We start from the raw sequence: 20873 nt of genomic DNA, 5'->3' as shown, positions 1-20873 counted from the left end.
TCGCTGCTTTTAACACACCCAGTGGAGGAAATTACACCATACAGTCAAAAGCTATGAAGATTTTTGCGCAATATGACGGAAACTCCCACTAAGACTGGAAAATGCTGCTACAACAAAGACTGGAACATATTACTGGGTGAAGTGGGGAGGAGGAGGTGGTTCTGCATTCCTACTGAAACCCAGAGATCACCACATAAAAGAGCAGCTAACTTTACAAATTTAAGATTAACGAGCCAAAATTCTGAGCTGCAGAGAAATTCAGAAGCAGTGTTGTAGCAGCATATTTGTTGCACTCATTCAGATTTCACTCCCCCTGCAGACTCACCTTGGCTCTCTTCAGGCCCGATCCTGAGGCAACCACCTTGGAGGGGTCAAAGGGCATCTGGATGTCAGCTCTGAATGGCGATCCGGGGATGTGGACATTCTCAAACAGGATGTTAACCAGGTAGTCTCCAGGCTCTGTGGGCAGGTAGGAGACTGAGCAGGTCCCATCGCCATTATCTGAACATTCGATCTTGGCCTCGGTCGGCCCCTCCACCGTCAGCCCCAGACCTCCAGTGCCGGCACCTTTGGTGTCGATTGTGAACTCAGCCAGGTTCCCCACTAAGCCTCCCTTCAGACCAGGACCGAAGGCTTTCACCTAAAACAAGATGTAACGCATTATTAATCATAGAGGTGTCTAACATGTTAAAACAGACCAAGTAAAATTGTCAGCTTACAGAACAAACTGATATTACCTTGCTGGGGTCTGGAGGCAGGTGGGCCTCCACAGGAAAGGGGCTTCCTGGGATGGGGTGTCCATCATAAGACACGTTAACAGCATACACTCCCTCCTTTGTGGGGGTGTAACGGACCAAACTGACATCTGCTTTACCGGGCTGAGGCTCAACTTTACAAGGTACTGCCTGCTGACTGGGACTCAGCTAACACCACATATGCAGAAAGAAAACAGATTTTCCAGAATTTAAAATTTTTGGAAAAAGTATTTTCCTTATCCAACCTTAATAAAAAGACTGACTCTTACTAACAGTTATATTTTTCCCCACACAGGTCAATATGAGGTTTCTCTGACACTCACCAGTTCTACCACCAGGTGACCTTGACCTCCAGCACCCTTTGTGTCCACCATGAACTGCTGTTCCTGGTTAACCTCCACTCCTGAAAGACATTAGTCACTTATAAGTGGCTGCTCCTGAAGTACCTAGAAACTTTCTGTTAACACCAAAACTGGTTTCAGGCCCTCTAAGGTATGGAGGCCTATCTCCCCCCACCACTTCCCCTGACAGACGCCCTCAGACATCAGTGCATTGGTGGTTCTTTGTGTCCGGGGGTGGGCGCCCGGGTACACACCGGCTCACTCCTTGGTGGCTGCTTATGGCCTGGAGCCTGGGGCTCGCTCGGGCCACTTCGGGGGGTGGGGTGCCCTTGGCCTCTCGGCCCGGGGCTCGGTCACTCTGGCACAGCTGGCTGCCGGCGGAGCTCACGGGCACATCACTGCAACTCCCCCTGGCTTCTGCTCCGCGGCTGCTGAGTGAGCCCTCATCTGGGACTCTCCTCAGCTCTCTCTGGGACAGTGGCGCGGCTGCCCCTCTGTTGGTCTTCCTTGGTCTCTTGTGTTCTGAGGGCCTCTGGATGTCTGGAGTCTTGCTCTCCTCCATACCTGCTTCATGCCCTGGAGGACGGGGCTGTGGCCCCCCCCACACCCTCTAGCAGATCATTACATGAAGGAACCTTTTAAATACAAGCGCGCTCATGCTCACAGGTGTACACACGGGTGCTCACACACACAAACGACACCCTTTTTGGCTCCCAGCTCAAAGCACAATGTGCGCTGTCGATCTTACGTGCTGCACAATAATGTTTAATATTTACCGTTATATTCCCATACATCATTGCGATGTTGTTTATTGTATTGCTCTTCTTTTTTCTTCTGCTCATTTTCTTTTTTCATTCTCAACAGGTGATCGATATATGTATTTTTTGTCTGCTTATTTTGTTGGTTTTTGTTTTTTGCCCTTCATCCCCGTCCCTCTTCTCCGCTGTTTTTCTTCCCCTCTTTCTTTCCCCAGTCAAGTCTGTCCCGTATTTAGCAAGTGAAAATAAAATAAACAATAAAAGGTGAATCAAATAGACCATTACGGCAAGGCTGGGATGGTCCATTTGGTAAAGTAAATCCGTTGGGCATCTTTCTTTGCCTTTAGACAACAATTCTGATGGCAAAAGAGCCAAACGGCCAAAAAACAAAAAAACAAACACTAAAACTGATGACTGATAGAACGGGAGCTCAACATCCAGATCACTCTTGTACAATTTCTGTTGACTGTCACTGTAACTTTAATTACAGTCAAACATTTGTACAATGCTTAACTTTGATTTCATCTCCGATGAAAAGTACTCATCAATTCTCATTAGACCCTGGAAGCAAAAACAAAAGAAAAACAAAACACAAAACCAAACGACTCATGTACCAGAAATGGGAAGGAACCATCCTGAAGTTCCTTGCATGTTATAAAAGAACCAACAGCAAATCTGCAGATATTCTTTTTTTCCAGAAGCATAAGCAGTCATTTGTTATGCTTTACTGCTCATGTCAGAAAAACAAAATCTTGTATTTATTTTTAAGATATAACTTGTGTTCTTTCTTTGCTAGAAAACTTTTCTAAACAGTTGAGGAAGTTAACAGAAGAGGAAGTCAGCTTACTTCCATCCATGTTATCCACAGTGACTTTGCTGAGGTCCAGTGGTGCAGCGACTCCAACTGTGAAGGGGCTCTTGGCAATGGGGTCGCCTCCAAACTTCACCACGATTGTCATCTCCCCCTGCAAAGAAACTGATCATTTACTCTGGAACAAACACTAAAAGCACTATGTTCATTTACCATCATGACTCTGGACAGTTTGCAAGATCTGTGACACTCTGACATAACGAACTTTAAGTGTTAAGTGCCAAAATATAAAAAGCACTAGAAATAATCTGATGTACCTGTTGTGCAGGTGTGTACTTGACAGTCTGAGAGTAGTCGTAGTTATCGATGATGTCAAAGTCTTTCACGGGAGAGGAGAAGGTAACGTCCAGCGGTGCTTTACCTGCTCCTTTAGTCAACACGGTGAAATGAGTCGGTTTTCCGCTCTCCACACCTGGACAGAATAAGAGAAGGGGTTACTTGTAATAATGCTCTCTGTATACTGTCACAGTCTCGCCTACAAATAGCAGATCATATCAAGGACTAACCTTTGATTTAAAAGACTGGGCTCAATGACAGATTTTTGTTTAAGACCTATTCTAATAAATTTAATGTCCCATTAAATCCACTCTCTCACCAGTGCGAGCCAGTCCAGGACCTTCTGCTTTGACCTTTGATGCATCATGTGAAGGATCGACTTTGACACTGAAGGGGCTCTGAGGAACTTCCTGTGTTAAGTAACCAGAATAAAATCACAGTAAGACCTTTTTTTCTTAAAAGTGGACATTCTATAGCATAGCTTATGGAGCGAAAAGAAAAGCCCAAAAGGTAAACACATTTATTGGCACGTCATATTTAACGCAGAAAAATCGATGCATTTCTTCATACAAGCCTTAAATCATGAGGTCAAACAGATTTTAAGAGACACTCGCTCTTTTCTATGTTGTGTTTCACCAACATTAGACTTCTCCCGTAGAAAAAAAGTGAGCTATTTCACTAGTGGTATACAAGTAGGAATCAGAGCAGGTTTAGCAACTTAGAAATGATGAAAACATTAAAATAGAAAGATGTCTTTTTGGCACTCATTAATTCATCAAATCTGACTTCAAGCCGACTTAAAACACTAGGGGAAAAATTAGTATTTTATCAATTGATAGAAATTATCTATACTTTGCAGGCAGTTTATGGAGTAAATCATGCTCTGCATTCCACACTCATCTAAATGTAATCACTTCTGACTCCAGACTGTGGACAGCGAGCACTCAGACCAGAGGGCGATCCTTTCAGGAGTGTGTTTGTACCTTGTCAGTGAACAGGACTTTAATGGTGAGCCTTCCAGCAGCAGGAGGGATGTATTTGACTGTGAACGTGTCGTTGGCGTTGGGAATGATATCAAAATCCACGTCAGCCTCTTTGTCGCTGATCATGTTGGCGTCACACTTAATCCCAACGCCGACATCACCTGAACAAACACAGTTGACCATAACCATATCGTGAACATACAGTTATGACTCAGACTCCAAATAATCTCATTTCTTGGCCGATGATCGTTTCAGTGTATACACCGGCTGCCACAAGGTGGCGCTGCCTGCTTCAGTTTCTGCTCCTCAGTCAATCGTCTCTTCTCAGAAACACTTCACACCTCCGGGATGGTGCATTGCCAAAAACAATAAGCCACCTGTGCAACACAATCGGCACTCCCTGCAGCACAAGACCCGAGCTATCAATCACAACAGAGGAATTCAGAGTATGAGAGATAAGAAAAGGACAAGAAACCATGTCAGACAACAGAAACTGCCCACCCCTGAAGGGAAACCACTGATAACCTGAAACCACTCCTGAGAAACCCCTCAGAAACCCTTTTTCTTTCTATACAGAGTGTTAGCAGATGACCTTCACAATTCTCTCTTGTCCCAAAGAAAAAGCTCAAATTACCCCACTGCACATACTGTAATGTTTAAGAATTTAATTCTAGAAGATTAAAACAAATGCAGTTTTTATGTGCGCACACACACACACACACACACACACACTAATATGAGCATCACCACTGTGGCAAAGTTTTGTGTGTTTTTGGTGGGGGGGGGGGGGGGGGGGGATTCATAAAAGAAGCGTTTCCTGTCATGAAAATGACATGGAAGAAGAAAAATAAATAAATCTACATAAGTGTTACTTTCTCCAGTTTGAACATACTGATACTATAATTTGAAAATAAATAAATTCTAGTAGCATTTGCAAATAATTCTTTTAGCCTTTTAGAGCAGTTTACTTTTTTGCCCCCAGGCTGAATTGAATTTCAACAGCTCTTTTGGCACAGAGCAGAGTAAAAAAAAAAACAAACAAACACATTGTTTGTAACATGTGCATTCACTTTAAAATGAATGTAGCCTTTGAATGATACTACAGTAATATACCCTACACCCCGACCCCCCCTCTCTTTCCTCTGGTATGTCATGGCAATGATCTCAAGGCAGAAACATCCCAACAGGAAATTCATCCATCTGACCCTTCCTGAGTAGTAACACAGGATCATGCTTCATCACCCGCATGCACCGGCCTAAACATGCTCCCCACCACATTAAAAGAATATATGCACACTCAAACCTGAACGTGTGCTTTGTCTCTATTCATTAATGCAGTGACAAATACTAGTCGTCCTCAGACTTGTTTGAAGTGCAAGTTTAGATAAGAGTTCATAAGATGCAGCAGAATGGAAATGAATGTAGGAGTGGGTACCCTCTGATGATGAAATCAGAGGGAAAAAAAAGGAGAAGGCTACTCTCTCGAACGTCACAGAACAGTCAGCGCAACTTGTTCATGGAAGTAGTTTTTCTGCTTCAAATCTTTTCCAGTTGATTCATTTTAGAATATCCAAATCTGAAGTCTGGTGTTGAACCGGCATATTGGTATCAAAACCGGTTGTTTTACGGTTGTGATACTTTGTTAGCTTTTAATAAACTGCTGCTTGGACTGACACTGAAACAGAACACACCTTGCTTACTCCTAACACTCAAACCCCAAAGTTTGTGAAACAACTTGACCAAATACAAAGCACAAAATTACAATTCCCTCTCCCCCCCCCAACTCTGGGTCTAAATTAGAAGCTATTATCTTGGTTAATGGCCACATCAGGCATATCTACTCTGTGACACCACAGAAGTACAAGTGGATCCACCACTGTTTAAGGTTATACATGTTAATGTCCCAGCCAAAGAAAAGCACATCCCCTTTAAGCAAGTTCTTTTGAAGTGTGATAAAACAGTCAGGATTTCCTGTCTAAATGATTCTTAGTGTGTTCGAGTTACCATCTCCAGCTCCTGAACAGTCCACAGTGAAGTGTGTGGGCTCGTTGGCCTTCAGTCCACTCCTCTCCACTCCGGGACCAAACACCTTCACCATGTTGGGGTGGCTGCCTTTACCCACATTTACCTACGGGCACCAACAGGAAGTGACATCACTTATTTCAATCTCCTTAAGGATGTGAGGCAGTCAAATTTTGTAGAAATAAAATAAAATTAAGACGACAATGAATGCTATAATACAGAGAACCACAAGGCTCCAAACTAGATGCACAGCTTTTCATTTTTTAAATTTATTCTTAGCATATTTACTGCAACACATTTCAACATCACGTTTATTAATGCTGGCTTCACACAGCTATAACTTAAGAGGAAAGCAGGTGAGGAGGATTCAATGTTTCCAAAAAGCATCTGAAAGGTGTCGCAATAAACCAGGGTGGTGGCATTAAACAGTGAATTCTCTACAGGCAGATCACATCTACAATGTACACAGTTGTGCAATTTTACTCTAACAGTAAAGAGCATTTCTAATAAAACTAAAAACTGATAATAAAAAGACACTGAATGAAAAGTGAAACAGTAAATTGCCTAAGTGCAGGTTAACAACTTCACAGGTGCAGAAAACTAACTGCTGGGACTTCAATATGAATTTCTGGCATTTAAAAAGGGGGAAAAGTCCAACTAATAAATGCCATAAATTTACTTCATGATCATCAACTTGATCCCATATGAAACTCTAGTGTCTTGATGTGATATTAAAATTTTACCACCATCATAAAAACTTTTGTTTTTTAAGAAACAAAGTCTTAAATGTCCTTTGTGCCATTTAGATAACATCTCCAGTGCAAGACTGTACAATAATTATTCCACATCACAGCTACAGTTACTGGGTCCGATTCAGGATTCTGACTTTGTTTTGCCTGGTCTTTGGTCACTTCCCCCTTTCCCTGCATTTGCATGTAGCGTTTAGATTTTGTTGTACTTTGTTTTGCTTTAAACAAGAAATCAGTGAACGAGTGAAAGAAAGAAACTGAATGAGCAAAGCCTAAGAAAAAGAAATGAACCAAACACAGAACAACATTTAAATAAAATGTTCATTTATTTTGAAATCAACTTCCACTTGTGGCAATTAAAGTGTTTAAGTGCTTTGTTGTTTTAGTACAGACTGAAATTAAAGTTGGTTTCAGTAAACACGTTAGTTACAGATTTACTGGGAATATTTTAAAACAAAAATGCAAGCACAGAAATCTCAAATGAGGCGCCAACGGAGGGGAAAAAAAACAATTCTGCAAACTTCTAAAAGCTGATTTAAAGGATTTTAAGTCACTACAGATGTTTAAAAAAGGAAATCTACTCATTCTATATAATAAAAGTAGAAATCAGTGCAATGAGTGCAAACAGTTTCTGCAACTTGTGTTTAAGCTGATGAGTGCTCTTTTCAGACTTGTTTTTAAAGCCCAACCCAAGCAGACTGTCAAAGGATGTAGAGGTTGATTTATTCTGCAACTACTCCAGAGGATTAGTCACAAAAGAAGCCGGGAGATAAACGATACGCGCTCTGACACACAGCAGGCAGCGGTAAACCGTTCGGCTTAGGGAGCGACAGACACCATGTCCACTCACTAGTGGGTAAATTAGACAGCATAAAAAGAGCTGCTAACATGGTGTGGACTTTATGTCGCAGTAAACACTGGAATCAAACTGCTTTAGTCATCTGAGAGAACTTCTAAAAATAACTGCCCAAATAAGTTCCCAGAGGGATTCAGAGATGGACTTTGCACCTTAGATACAATGTGTGTATGGAAGCTGCCTAAGTGAGCTCATTTTGACACAAAAGAATCAACTTTCTGCTTCAGTTTCTGGCTTTTAAACAGATTCTTTACTCCCTCGTCTGTAGCTCACCAGCACAGCAGTGGACAGTTTACACTGAGCCAGATTTGAACCATGAACCTCTTTCCCATGCTGGATTCTTTTCCTACACATTTGATTAAAAAGGTGTCACTGCTGTAGGCTCCCAGCAGTGCTGAGAGCTGGGTGTGTCTGTTTGCATTTTATCCACCCAAAGTATCTTCACTGAAATTCGAGAAAGGCGCAGTCAGAACGAGGAAGCCTGCACGCAAGTCGCTGCAGCTCAGAACAAGCCTGCTGAACAATCAGTGACTAAGACATCACAAGGTGTCCATCGGCTGAAGTGATTTATGGACCACCGTGAACACTACAGAAATCAGTCAGGTTGTTGCAAAAGCTTCTGAAAGTCTAGTCTAGCCCTAAACACTTTGAAAGGATAACAGACGTGCAACAAGCTGAATGTCTTTGCCTGCTCTTCATGCTTGCTGGGATCTTCATGAATCTCAGACTCTACGGCAGTTTCTCATGGGACTTGTGTGTAATGTATGTGGAACTAAACTTGTATCAAAGACAAAGAGCCGATAAACTGCTTCAAAACAAACAGCAGCAACTCAAACAATGATTTCAAAAAGTAAAATAAAAGGTTTACAGACTGGTTAGTAAACATGAATGGAAAAAGAAAACCTTTTCACTCTCAGTTTTGCCCTTATACTCAAAATCATGGGTCAATTGTATCTGTGTTCAGAATGTATGTTTGATGTGGATGACTTTCACACGTCAGCAACTTTACACTGAAAGTGTGTGTTGATCTCATTAAATACACACATGGAATGAAAAGGTTTTCCCTGAACATGAACACATTTAACAGGAGGGGAAAAACAACAAACATGCTGTTAAAAATTCACTTATCTGAACCTCTCTGGCTTTGCAGAGTATAAATGAACTCTAAAGAATGCTGTCATTCTTTAGAGTTCATTATTTTCAGTCTTATAATTTCTGGTAAACTGAGGCTAAATCCAAAATCTTTTAAACCAGCTACACCGGAAGGCTTTGACACGTTTATACCAATGATGGGAGTTGCTTTTGCATGATCTCTCCTACATTTTTAGTTTGTCAAAAATGAAAAGAAAACATTTTTCTTTCAATTTTCTGACAGGAAACCACTTTTGTGACTAAGACATTAGTATTTTGCTAATCCAATCCCATTAAGGGTTTTAAAAAAGGATCCACCCCCTTGAAGAAGTCTACTTTTAAATGATAACCAAACATTAGAAATGTAGTTAAATCTTAAGTGCATGTACTTAAAAAGGCTGAATGTAGTCCTGAAAGCGATGTCATCATGAGGCTGCTGCTCACTTCATGCCCAAAATCAAAATCTGAGATGCCAAAAAGCAGCCCTCGTTTCTGTGACATCATTAATACTTACAGTAAAGAGTTTGTTTTTTCTTTAAATCAAAACTGGAGCTTTATCTGTAACCCGAAGAATAAAGTTTGGCTCACAAAACTGATAGTTATTGGTATATAGCACCACAGGGGTCATTACATTGTAGACTATTTAGTGAGCACTGCCTAAAAAGTTTGAGCAAATTCAGTTTAGGATTCTTCTTAAGGGTTATGACCCATGAATCTAGCTGGTTTATATGGTGAGTACTAACATTTTGGAGATGATGACTGCTGATACATCAAAGCTGGTTTGTAGCTGGGATCAGAAAGGTTCAGGTGAGTGATTTTCAGGTGGGACTCAAACCCAAAAAGTGTTACACAAAAAAAATAAAAATGCATGGACAGTGGTTACAGTGCAGAAGACTGGTTACATCAAGAGTCTACATAACAAGTTTTAAGATTAGGGGTTTTAAGTGATAATGTGAAGGACAAACAGCTGTTACAGTGACAACATTACTATGACGGAGTTCATTAGAACAGTGTAAACTAAAACATTTGAAAAATCAAAAACATTTCAGCTTCTAAATTTTTGATCAGACACGAGATATTGATTCCTTCCTCTAACAACCATCTGTTGATGATTGTGACGCTTTACAGATACACGCTGAGAGAAAGGTTTGCTTCCTTGACGAAGAAAACAAACTCACTAACCCAAACTACAGATATCCTCCCACGTCCAACTGAACACATTTATGAAGGTATATTGAATACCAGATACTTGAATGTAAATGTAATGAGCAATCTACTGAGTTACAGGCTTATCCATGCATCTCAGTTTACCATTTCTTCATGTGAAGTGTTTAATTCTCATAATATTTAAAGTTTTTCTTAAATTTTTTGTTGTACGATGAACCTCTGTGCACCTAAACTAAGAGGTGTACCTCTCCTCGATAGATGTAGTTATGATAATCAGAGGCCTCTTAGTTTTGCAGCTCTCATCTGTACTTTTTACCTTCAGCTCTGACTGAACAACTTCTACTCTCTCTGTCTTAATTAAATGCTCCGACTGAACAACCTTGATGCTTTCTGCCATGGCAAGATGCTCAGATTTGGGCAGGGAATTATCATTTCCTGTAGTAACGGGGTTCTGTGATTGGCTGCTTACCCTGAAGGGGCTTTTGGGGATGCTGACTCCCGCCCAGGACACAGCCACGGTGTGCTTGAGAGAGGAGGTGGGTGTGTAGGAGCAGCTATACAGTCCATCACCTTTGCTCCTCATCTTGACCTCCACAGGAAGCCCCTCTGCGTCCTGACAAACAAACAGGAAGTCAGTTAATCAATAGGACAAAGATGGGTACAAAAAATATATTTGAATGAATTAAATGGTATCGTTTTCTCTTGTTATAATGGGAAATCTGATTAAAGTCTCTTTAATTGAAGGATTTGTTATGAAACCATAGGTAACATGAACATAGTTCAATCACATGACAGACAACAGCACCAGGAACTAAGCAGGCAGACAAACTTGACAACCACATCAAGCAAAAGCACATTTCATCCATTTGTTCGTTCATTTCCTGGCAGTCTATTCAGCAGGGCTAAGCAGACTCCCACCACCATCTTCAGGGTGACACTGAAGCAGACCCAAAGCAGCAAGTCTTCCCTGGGTCTGATCTCAGGGTTTCACACTTAAAACACCACCACATTGAATTAACAGCTTCAAAAACTGGGTCACCCCATGGCTAAGCAGTTTGAGTGGCAAATGGTCAAAAATGTCTTAACATTTAACTGCACTCACACACTTTGCATGCAACCTGTGAACTTTGATTTAGTTCATCTACATGTAGCTCATAAACTTCACCATATGATCAAACTATGAGGAACTGGATGCAAAAACGAATTCCACACGTTTATTCCCACAGTCATGTTTGGAAACTTTCTTACAGTAATTAAAAAAATATAACTTAAAGGTGAACAAATATTAAGCTAATCTTGGTTTATAATGGTAGGCATTATTGCAAAAAAAAAAAAAATATATATATAATAATAATAATAATAATAATAATAATAATAATAATAATAATAATAATAATAATAATAATATATCCTTAAAAGTTTGGGGCAGGATTTCTGCTTCTGACCTGAGCTGTGATGTTCAGAGGTCCTTTCCCAGCATGCTCAGCGTTCACAGTGAACTCGGCAGGCTGATTGACGACACAGCCGCTCTTCTCAAGCCCCGGCCCGTAAGCCTGGACCTGCAAACGCAAAACAAAAGTCATTCCCCAACTTAAGTGTTCATTGTTCAATTAAAAACACCTGAACATGTGCTCGTGTTTGTTCAGAGTCTCATTGACCTTATCTGGGAAGCTAGTGTTGTTATCAGGGATGATCAAGGCCATGAAGGGGCTGTGTTCGATGTCCTCTTCATCACAGGTCACATGGACGGCATACTCGCCAGGTTCTGTTGGCCAGTAACGAACGTCACATGACCCATCATTTTGGTCCTCGCACTCGATTTTGGCCTGTGAAGGTCCCTCGATGGCAAAACCTGAAGACACAGCAGGTTAGATTAAGTTAGTGAGGGTGTAAAGAACTGCAGGTTGGATACATTCAGTGGTAACATTTCAGGCTCAAAATTGCAACCAGTACTGAAGTGGCAACATCCATCTTTTATATGTAGCGTATGATTTTTAACCCCTTCACTTGTTTTCAAAGCCCAATCCCCCTTTGGGAGAAGGTTTATGGATGTAGTGAAGGAAATTATGATTGGTGAAAAGATTTGATGTCTTCTGCTGGTTCAGCAGCAGCTTGATAAATACAGGTGAACCTGAACCAGGTGTGATCACTCACCCAACACTCCCACATCGGTGCCAATGGACTCCACTACAAAGGTGGCAGGTTTACCCACAATGCCTCCTTCCAAACCTGGACCCCAGGCCCTGATCTGCTGAGGCCCCGCCTCCTGACCAACTGTTACTTCAAATGGACTGGAGAGGGGGAAAAAATAAAAATCAGATCACACAGTCTGCTGCTGTTTTGGTAATGTCACAACATATGCATAAAAACAGCATGGTGTGTGTGTGTGCGTGCGTCTAAATACCGCTACACAGTTTGAAATCACCCAAAAGACTGTCAACAAACAAGCCAACCACAGTGCCCCACAGGACTGAAACCCAACACTGCAGTTACAGTGTGTGTGCACAGAGTCTCTTGTTCATGTCTGTTGCTCTCCAAATAAAACTGCCTGTGCGGATTTACAGTTTTTCCCCTTTAAATGTTCCACTTTCCCAGTTTTGTCTTAGCCTTTTGAAACTTATGCCCACCAATGGCACAAACCATGACTATGCTTACTGGGCCAAAGAGGTCACTACAAAAAAAAAAACAAACAAAAAAAAAAAAAAACAATGTACCTCTACATACTTTTGAGCATCAATCTTAAAGGGCAGGCAGACATCACTTCAGTAGAAAATTCCAAAATTTGGAAGTCTTAAACTGAAATAATGAATAAAAGCACTGCAGTACAGAGGCATTACGTGAAGGCTGAGGTCACCGGACTACCTATGCCTGGGAGTTTTGCCTCTCGGCTCATCCATCTTCTCCACATCTGGACTTACAGACACTGGTGAGATTCAAGATCAGCTATAGTTTATATTCCTTATATAAAGGAGTTTCTTCCTCTGAGCTTAGTTTAGCGAGCTAATGGTGAGTGCCGGATGAAACAAAACAGAAACCTGTTAAAGGGGTTCTCAACTCCCCTGCCCCAAAGATGTGAAGGCTGAGGGAAATTTCTGACCTGTTGTGACCTGTGAAGAGGTCTAGATTTTAAGACTGAACTACACACAGTTCAGTTTTATCCCTCAGATTCATGTACATCTTCTGATATATGTTCTTTGCTTCTCAGAAACCCTACACCATTACTAATATTCACACAAGGAAAGAGGGAAGAAAAAAAGAAAGAAAAGCAATCTGCTTCACAGAAAGGTGACAAAAAGAAAACGAGGTCTTGAACATGAGGTCTCCTGAGGCCCCAGGAGACCCAGTCATTCAGATCAGATGAGGTAATGTGCTGAGGTAATGCCGTGAAACACGCAGCATACAAGCTCACCTCTTTGGGATGTGCTGACCTCCCCAGGTGATGGAGACGATGTATTTCCCAGGACTGCTGGGGTGATACTCATAGGAGAACACCCCATCCTGACTGGAGAGCTGCTTCACTGGCTCCTCGACGCCCTCTGAAACCACACACAGATAATGTGATATGTCTGCACATCGTGGAACGGGACAAACTTGTGTGCTGTAATATGAGGCTATATAAATAAAACCGAGTGAGTAACAAGCTTTTAAATCACAGTTGAAATAGCAATGTGACATTTTGGAAAACAAACATCCAGAAACATACAATAGAAACTGAGCCGGTGGATACAACATGAAGCCTGGAAGTTATTTGTCTCTAAAGTCACAGACAAAAAAAAAAAAAAAAAAAAAAAAGAGAAAAAAAGTAGATCTATGTGGTGTAATGAGGACTGCAGTACTCTACAAACTGAGGCCTGAGTCAAACATTATACTGTTTTCTATCATTCCAATCTTGATTTGACAGTAAATTACAACACGTCATCTCATCTGGTTCTTATGTGTGATTAAGACCAGACTACCAGCACTCTGTTCATCCGCCAACAGAGAAAGCATGAAAGTCCTGACCACACCAGGGGGCTTCATGGTGTGAAGTCACTAAACAGAAAATGGACAAAAACTGCAGTGTCTGTATGAAACTGGGCCAATGAGATTCTGAAGGTGGCTCTTTGTTATTAGGTCTGAGCTTATTTCACTTCTCTTAAAAGCTTCTAAGATATTAACCGCACTCACTCGGTCCTTTGACTGTCACTTTCAGTTCTCCACTGCCAGCGTTCCTGGTGTCCACCTTGATATCACCGACCTGTTTGACCCTCAAACCTGACGGCTGGAGACCTCGACCTGTCGCCCTGCACGCTCCCGGCATGCAGGCTGCCAGTGAAGTAGACAGCACAAGTAAACAGGTGATGACTCTTTCATTTAAAGGATTTAAGCTGTGCAATAGATAAATGGGAAAAACAATGTACTCACCGGGGCCCACGTCCACACTGAAGGGGCTCTTGGGGATTCCAACGCCTCCGAAGGTGATTGTGATTGTGTGCGGGCCACCCTGCGTGGGTCGGTAAGTGCAGCGGTACACGCTGTCGCCTTTATCCTCCATCATCACCTCCACAGTGTTCTGCCGGCCCTGAGGATCTTTGATCATGGCTGTCACGTCTCCTGTACCGGCACCTACAGTGACGATTTTTTAATATCAATGTTGATTCTCCATAAAAACACCACCTCTGTATGTAGAAACATTTTAAAGAGTGATTTTTCTTCTTGTGTCCGACTGCTCTTACCTGCAGTGTAGATGTCAAAGTAAGTTGGTTTGTTGGCGATGTTGCCCACAGGTTCGACTCCCGGGCCTTTCACTGTGACTTTGGAAGCATCTCCAAGCGCTTTATCCACATTCACCTCAAAGGGACTTTTGGGAATCTCTTGGCCCGCAAACAACACAGTGACCTAGAACAATTTAAAAGTAAATATCTAGATTCTGCTTTAAAAAATATATATTCATAATAATAATAATAATAATAATAACAACAATAAATAACAATATCATAAAAACAACTCGTGTAATTTTAAAACTTTTCATTACACAGCAATGAGAAAAAAACCTGGCATTAATTTTTCCAATAAATCCAAATTAAAAAACTATTTTTACTGGTACTGCATTTTCCAATGAAATTGAATACAACTGTATAAATATGTATAAATTTTCTTTAAAGGTTAATTTCTTAATAAGAAATACATCGAACCACAAATCTTCACTACAGTAAAAAAAGTCCATGTATTTCTGGACTTCTTCACTCAGAGTCGTAGAATAGAAAAACTTGACGTGGTGAAAATTAACACTTTCTAGGTAGGTGACAGTGTTTTCTAATTCCAAAGGTTTGACTAATACACTGCTTTTATCTGCTGGTCGTTTTTCTGTTGTTGAAACATAAGCAAATTAGCGTATTACACAAGTTATAATTCCTAATTAAACATCTGCTGAGAGGAACAATAACCTTTAGGTTTTGTTTTTTTAAATAAATACTTGCCCCACGATACACAGAAAGTGGGTTTCTTCTGTCCTGATTCAATTATAATAACGTGTTCACAGTCAAAACAAAGCCTACCTGGTGGGCTCCCATGACCTGAGGAATGTAGGTGACACTGTACGTCTTCTTGCCCTCGTTAAGCTCCGCATTCAGCTGATCAACACAAATGCAAGTGGATGTCATGCAAGTTTAAGGTAGTTAAAAGGGGGACCAATTAAAAGGAAGAAAAAGTATACACACAGGTCCATGAGTTTAGCGTTTGTGAAGTTAAACAGCTATAAACACAATTTCACTATTTTTTTTTTCCTTAAACTTTGGCTCTCTGGGTTGCCCAGCACAGTCCAAGAACAAAAATGCATATCCATAAAGCAAAATATGTTTATGCCTGTCATTAGATGCTACTCTATAATGCGGAGGTGGATTTTACCTCCTCTCTTGTGCCGTCTGGATGATCCAGGTAGACTGTGACCTGCCCCTGACCCGCGCTGAATGTGTCCACTGTGAAGACAGCAGGTCGCAGCACTCTGTTCCCTGTGGGCTCGATACCTGCAGAGGACGACGGTCAATTCAGGAACTTTAGAGATCAACAAGCGGCACATTTAATCCCAATCAAAACCTTCTGCACACATATTTGAACCACAAACACACAGGATGGATTTACAGTGACATGAGTGATTAAGGGTTCTTCTATGTGCACCGTTTGATTTACAGAGTCCAGCATCAGATTCCATAATGAGTGGGTGTACATTTACTAATCTGGACGTACTGTGTTTTAATTGAATTTCACATTGTCACAAACGGGTCTCCGTACTTTTCCCTTTCAAATTGTCCTTATTAACATGCTCTCGCTAGTTCATCTCTGACCACAGATTAAAAGCTCAGCTGAAAGCATTCAAATACTGCAATTTTCAAATTCTAGACAAGAATCCTGTGAGGGAGCAGCTGCTGCAGCACACAGACTGCTCCTGACATAATTATTCATTTTATTATTTTATAAATATTTAAATCTTTTGTCCTTTTGTTTTTCTAGCACAAGCCGTCAGTCTGTAGCTGCTGTGGGCGTGTTGGTGTCTGTGTTGCCTTGTTATTAATTTCCTGGTATTTCCTCCTCACTTACAGTCCAAGTTAAAGAACAAATGTTGACCTCACCACCTTGTGTTTGTGTGGATCAGATGTGAGTGCAGCCCATTGTTTAGATTATAGCTGCTTGTTTCCTCGCAGCGTGTCAAGTGCTCAAACACAGTGAGAAAAACAAATTACTGAATCGGTAACCAGATGAACTCGAGTGTTTTCAGAAGTGTTAAAATCTTTATTTTGTGTTGCAAGTTTGTGCGCGTACCCGGTCCGTATGCGCGGGCCTTCTTGGGGTTGAGTTTGGGTTTGAGTGGAGCTCCGGGCTTCAGTTTGGCTTTGGGGAACTGGGACAGGTAGGTCATCACCGACTGTTCGTCCGCACTGGGGTCGATGATTTCCTCTGGAGCGATCACCTGCAATCGCACAAACCGTTTACAGCTGGTCCAAAATAAATAAACCCGACTGTCCCTAGAAGTCAGAACTTGGCTCTCAGTGTGAAGGCAGCTTTCCCTGAGCACTCTGATTTGGTAAACAGGAAAGCAGAGTCTGAGAGTGTGTGTTTATTTCTACCACCACACATCTCACATTAACATCTCCTGTTCTGTTTAGTTCTTGAGGATGTCATTCACATGTGGTTATCTGATGATGACCAACAGGATTTGTTTGTTTTTTCCCTGCTCAGACACAAGACTGCCATTAAAAGCTGAGAAACTCTGCGCCATCTTCATAATTATGGCAACTGAAATAAACAAAATGAATTACATTTGATATTTCCTATCGCAAGATAAACTGATACACATAACTCTGACAGATTGCCATTTCCACGTTAATCTGCAGTCATCTCTACATGATATGGTAGCTTCAGGATACGATCTTTTACCAAGTAATCAGTCAGAATCTGAAACTGCGCAGCAACCACACAGGCAGTCAAACTAGATACAAAGGAAAAAAGCTAATAGACGAACATGTGATAGTCGAACGAGATTTTGACAAGGCGATAATCTGTTGTTGGTTTCACATTTCCTTCCAATTACAAACCATTTATGCACCAGAGCAGTAATGAGATCCAATGCTGGCGCTGCATGAGGAGATGTCACTTTTTTTTAGCCCAAATTTATTGAGCTGGCTTCATTTCAGGCATCTCTACAGATGAGTTCAGTTCATTCACACCAAACTGGGAAAGCCATTTCCTTCTGCGCCAGGCCTTGTTCATGAGGGCATTGTCATGTGGAAACAGGAAGGGGGGGGGGGGGGGGGGGGGGGCTTTACTGCACCAAGGTTTGATGCATGCTGTTAAAAATATAATGAAGCATTAATATTTCCTTTCATTGGAACCAAGAGTCACTATCCTGGAAAATGGAGCTCATTGTTTGGAGCGTGTGTGTAAACAGGGTGTACACACAGTGTATGCTGAATAAACACACACACACACACACAACCAATGGTGGATGCATAAATTAAACATGGGCAATGTTTCAAGTAATGACATCAGTGTGTAGAAGTAACCTCTGTCAAAACCTCAAGTTTCATGCTGTTTTTTTTCTACTCTTGGATCTGTAAGATGTCATGAGGAAGAGGCAGACACCTGCAGCCAATCAGAAGAAGAGCACCAACATAGGACACGTAAAGATTATTTTGGACAGAATGATTCAAAGCTATTCTAGTAGCTTTAAAACAGTTTAAGGAAAACTCAGCAGTTTTAGTGAGGAGTCAAGTTCATGGAAAACAATTCGGACTTGTTTATGGGGAAAATGTCCCAATGTTTAAAGTATGAAGCCTGAACTTTTGGTTCACAGGGGTTACTTTTACACCCCTTGCATCATAATTTGAAACACTGGTCTAATGGGGTTTGCTCACATTAAATATGCGACTACTTCATCTATCGAAATGCAAATAGACTACTTTGGTCTGATATTCTGGCTCAGTCGCTTCAGACACAGAAGCATTAGTGATGACTTCAGGTGGAAATGTGGATGTGAATGAACTCTGACGCCGTGAGTCTTTGGGTTTTCGTTTACTCTCTAAAGAAGACTTCTGTTTGAGTGTCAGCTGACTGGAGGTGAAACAGGAAACACATCAAGCATCAACCATTTTCTTTCCTTAAGATTAAAAATGAGGCTGCAGAGAGAAAAGTATTTTGTTATCCTCAAACAAACATCTAAAGCACCAAGTACCCACTTCCAAAAAGATGAAGACACTTTCCTAATCACTTCCTGTGAAGTTTCTTCATTACAGAAATGTTACAGCTGTTAAACTCTAGGCTTGCATTGCCTCAACCTCAGACAAGCTTGTGTTGAAAAATGAAAAAGCTTCCTGTGTTGCAGCAAAAATCAGGAAAATAATAATCTGATCATGTTCTTGACCTCTGACCTCTGGCAGCAGCTCACAGAACAGCAGATTCTGCCTTAATTGGGCTGCGTGACACAAAATGCATGGCGTTGTAAGAACTGCAGCCATTGTGATCTGCTTGTTTACACTAAAAGCCTCTCTTGCATTCCTCACACTTGGATGCTAAAGCAAGCAAAGCGTTTAAAACAAAGTAACAGTGAGTGTCTGAGGTGGAGACAAAAATTCTGGCACTAAATGACGTCACCTGAATTTTTAATGTCACTGAAAATGCTTTAAAGGTTAATTTAAAGGTCAGAGCAGTGACGGCAAACAATGGAGGGAAAACCAACCTGCGGGATGCCCAGCCAGTCATCAGCCAGCTGCATGGCTTCGGTGGCATTCTCCACTGGTCTGACTGGATCCCAGGTCTCCCAGTCTGGACACAGGCCTGCAAACAACAGAAACAAAACAATTAGTTTACAAAGAGTTGGGCTTGTATTAGCAACACTTACATGTTGTACACAATAAGATAAAACTCATTATTCTTTGTTTAAAAAGTAATCTAAAAGACAGTGTTTATAATTCTGATGTTTTCAGTTTGGCATTTTTAGGAATCTCATACATAAACATGGAGCCTGGCTTTCACTTCGATTTCACACACAGGGTAAGTAAAAATACCAGTGTGGTTAAACTCCAAAGGAAACACACCCATGCTGTGAGAAAGCCGCTCTTACAGGCTTGCTGCATGCCAAATAGTTCCAGCTTCACCCAAAAATGCCATCTGACGATACAGTGTAATTAATTTTTGCTAATGAAGTTTGTTACGGTAAACTTCCTGCACAGCCTGGAACAACAAGGCGTACCTGGTGCACAGCTGTCCACCAGTGCTCCCAGTACTTTGCCGTCCCTCCAGTCCTGGCTGAAGTTGGTGATTGGTAGATCGGGGACTTTGTGTTGGATCCAGCCCAGCAGACGCTGCTTGGGTGTCTTTGACTCTGCCTGAATACAAAAGCACATTGCAGTTAGAAAGCTCCTGAAGAAGATAGCTTTCCATTTACAGCCACAAAAACAAGTGATTTTTAAAAACCAAACCACGAGCTGGACGTTACCTCTTCATCCTCGCCTTCCCAGACTGGCATGGAGATGGAGTAGTGTAGGATCAGAGTCCAGACCAGACCCAGGATCAGTTTCAGGTTCCCATCTACAATGGCTTTAGAGTCTGAAAGAAACAGGCAGACCTCAGGTCAGATTCAGATCAGTTATTTGCCCCCCTCCTTTAAGATGTCACCAAGCACCACAATCCCATAAAAAGGTTCATCTCCGTCCGTCACATCCCTCCGTTTGTCCTTTTATTAAATGTTTATTGGCTCATTTTCCCCCCTTTAGTGAGGTTTCGTGATTGGTACAGTTTGTTAGCAGGATTACAAAGTTATGGATGCAATTACGAGAAGAAGTTACCACAGTGAGGCTTGGATGGACTTAAAATTAACTGGAGAGGAAACAAATCATGATCCAGGAATTTCTGTAAGGATAATTTAACACCGTAAGCCAGGACACATTTAATCCCATCTTCACACAAATATCACATCTGGGTCCAGATCCAGATCCTACTGTCGTTAACCTCCAACTACCAACATTCATATTTACAACGTGTCCCACTTTCCTCTGCTGCCACACAGGACTGGATATTTCACGCTGCAGAATTCATTTCACAGAACTGTGCAACACTGAGCTTAGCTGCAGATCTGAAGTGCAAGCCAGCAACAAACCTGCTCCTGACTTTGTGGCTGTAAACCTTTTTAGCTCACAGTCTGAACAAAGCGCTGCTGGGTAACATTTCACATCAACCAGACCTTACTGTACCAGCTGGTACCACACAGCAACATGAGTTCATCTTCAGCTGCTGCACACAGAGTTCAGACCACAGCAGATAAAATCATTTTATTCAGAGTCTCTCATAACAGCAGCAAGTTGTTAAAGCAAGCGTGTGATATTTAAATGAAGGTTATATTTAAGTAAAAGGAACATGTTGGAGAAGACATGTTTATAATGGTGTATACATTTATAGTTAAAGCAAATGTAATTAATATTTTAAAAAGTATT

General features: G+C 41.4%; 1 protein-coding gene across 8 annotated transcripts in view; it reads right to left on the bottom strand.

The window, feature by feature from the left end:
• The window catches only part of flnba (filamin B a), a 63497-nt gene that overhangs the window by 16321 nt on the left and 26303 nt on the right, over positions 1-20873 (bottom strand). For 4 of the 8 annotated variants that reach the window (XM_086292987.1, XM_086292985.1, XM_086292986.1 and 1 more), the window contains exons 2-23: positions 19880-19989; positions 19634-19769; positions 19121-19218; positions 16708-16855; positions 15796-15914; positions 15447-15521; positions 14625-14787; positions 14314-14514; positions 14077-14214; positions 13319-13445; positions 12064-12200; positions 11568-11761; positions 11355-11468; positions 10379-10522; positions 5989-6112; positions 3985-4145; positions 3321-3411; positions 2983-3137; positions 2702-2819; positions 1079-1158; positions 738-923; positions 326-640 (exon numbers count right to left, since the gene is read on the bottom strand). In XM_086292987.1, coding sequence (XP_086149113.1) covers positions 326-640; positions 738-923; positions 1079-1158; positions 2702-2819; positions 2983-3137; positions 3321-3411; positions 3985-4145; positions 5989-6112; positions 10379-10522; positions 11355-11468; positions 11568-11761; positions 12064-12200; positions 13319-13445; positions 14077-14214; positions 14314-14514; positions 14625-14787; positions 15447-15521; positions 15796-15914; positions 16708-16855; positions 19121-19218; positions 19634-19769; positions 19880-19989 — 3134 coding nt within the window. Of the gene's footprint in view, positions 1-325; positions 641-737; positions 924-1078; positions 1159-2701; positions 2820-2982; positions 3138-3320; positions 3412-3984; positions 4146-5988; positions 6113-10378; positions 10523-11354; positions 11469-11567; positions 11762-12063; positions 12201-13318; positions 13446-14076; positions 14515-14624; positions 14788-15446; positions 15522-15795; positions 15915-16707; positions 16856-19120; positions 19219-19633; positions 19770-19879; positions 19990-20873 lie in introns of all 8 variants that reach the window. The other 4 variants (XM_086292981.1, XM_086292982.1, XM_086292983.1 and 1 more) reach the window with 1 other exon arrangement.

This window comes from Aulonocara sp. 'chitande type north' Nkhata Bay, linkage group LG5 (assembly GCF_057382095.1).
Source record: "Aulonocara sp. 'chitande type north' Nkhata Bay isolate Kocher_YH1m ecotype deep benthic linkage group LG5, A_spYH_male_GT1.1, whole genome shotgun sequence".
Taxonomy (NCBI): Eukaryota; Metazoa; Chordata; class Actinopteri; order Cichliformes; family Cichlidae; genus Aulonocara; species Aulonocara sp. 'chitande type north' Nkhata Bay.
This window is presented reverse-complemented; position numbering and strand designations above follow the sequence as displayed.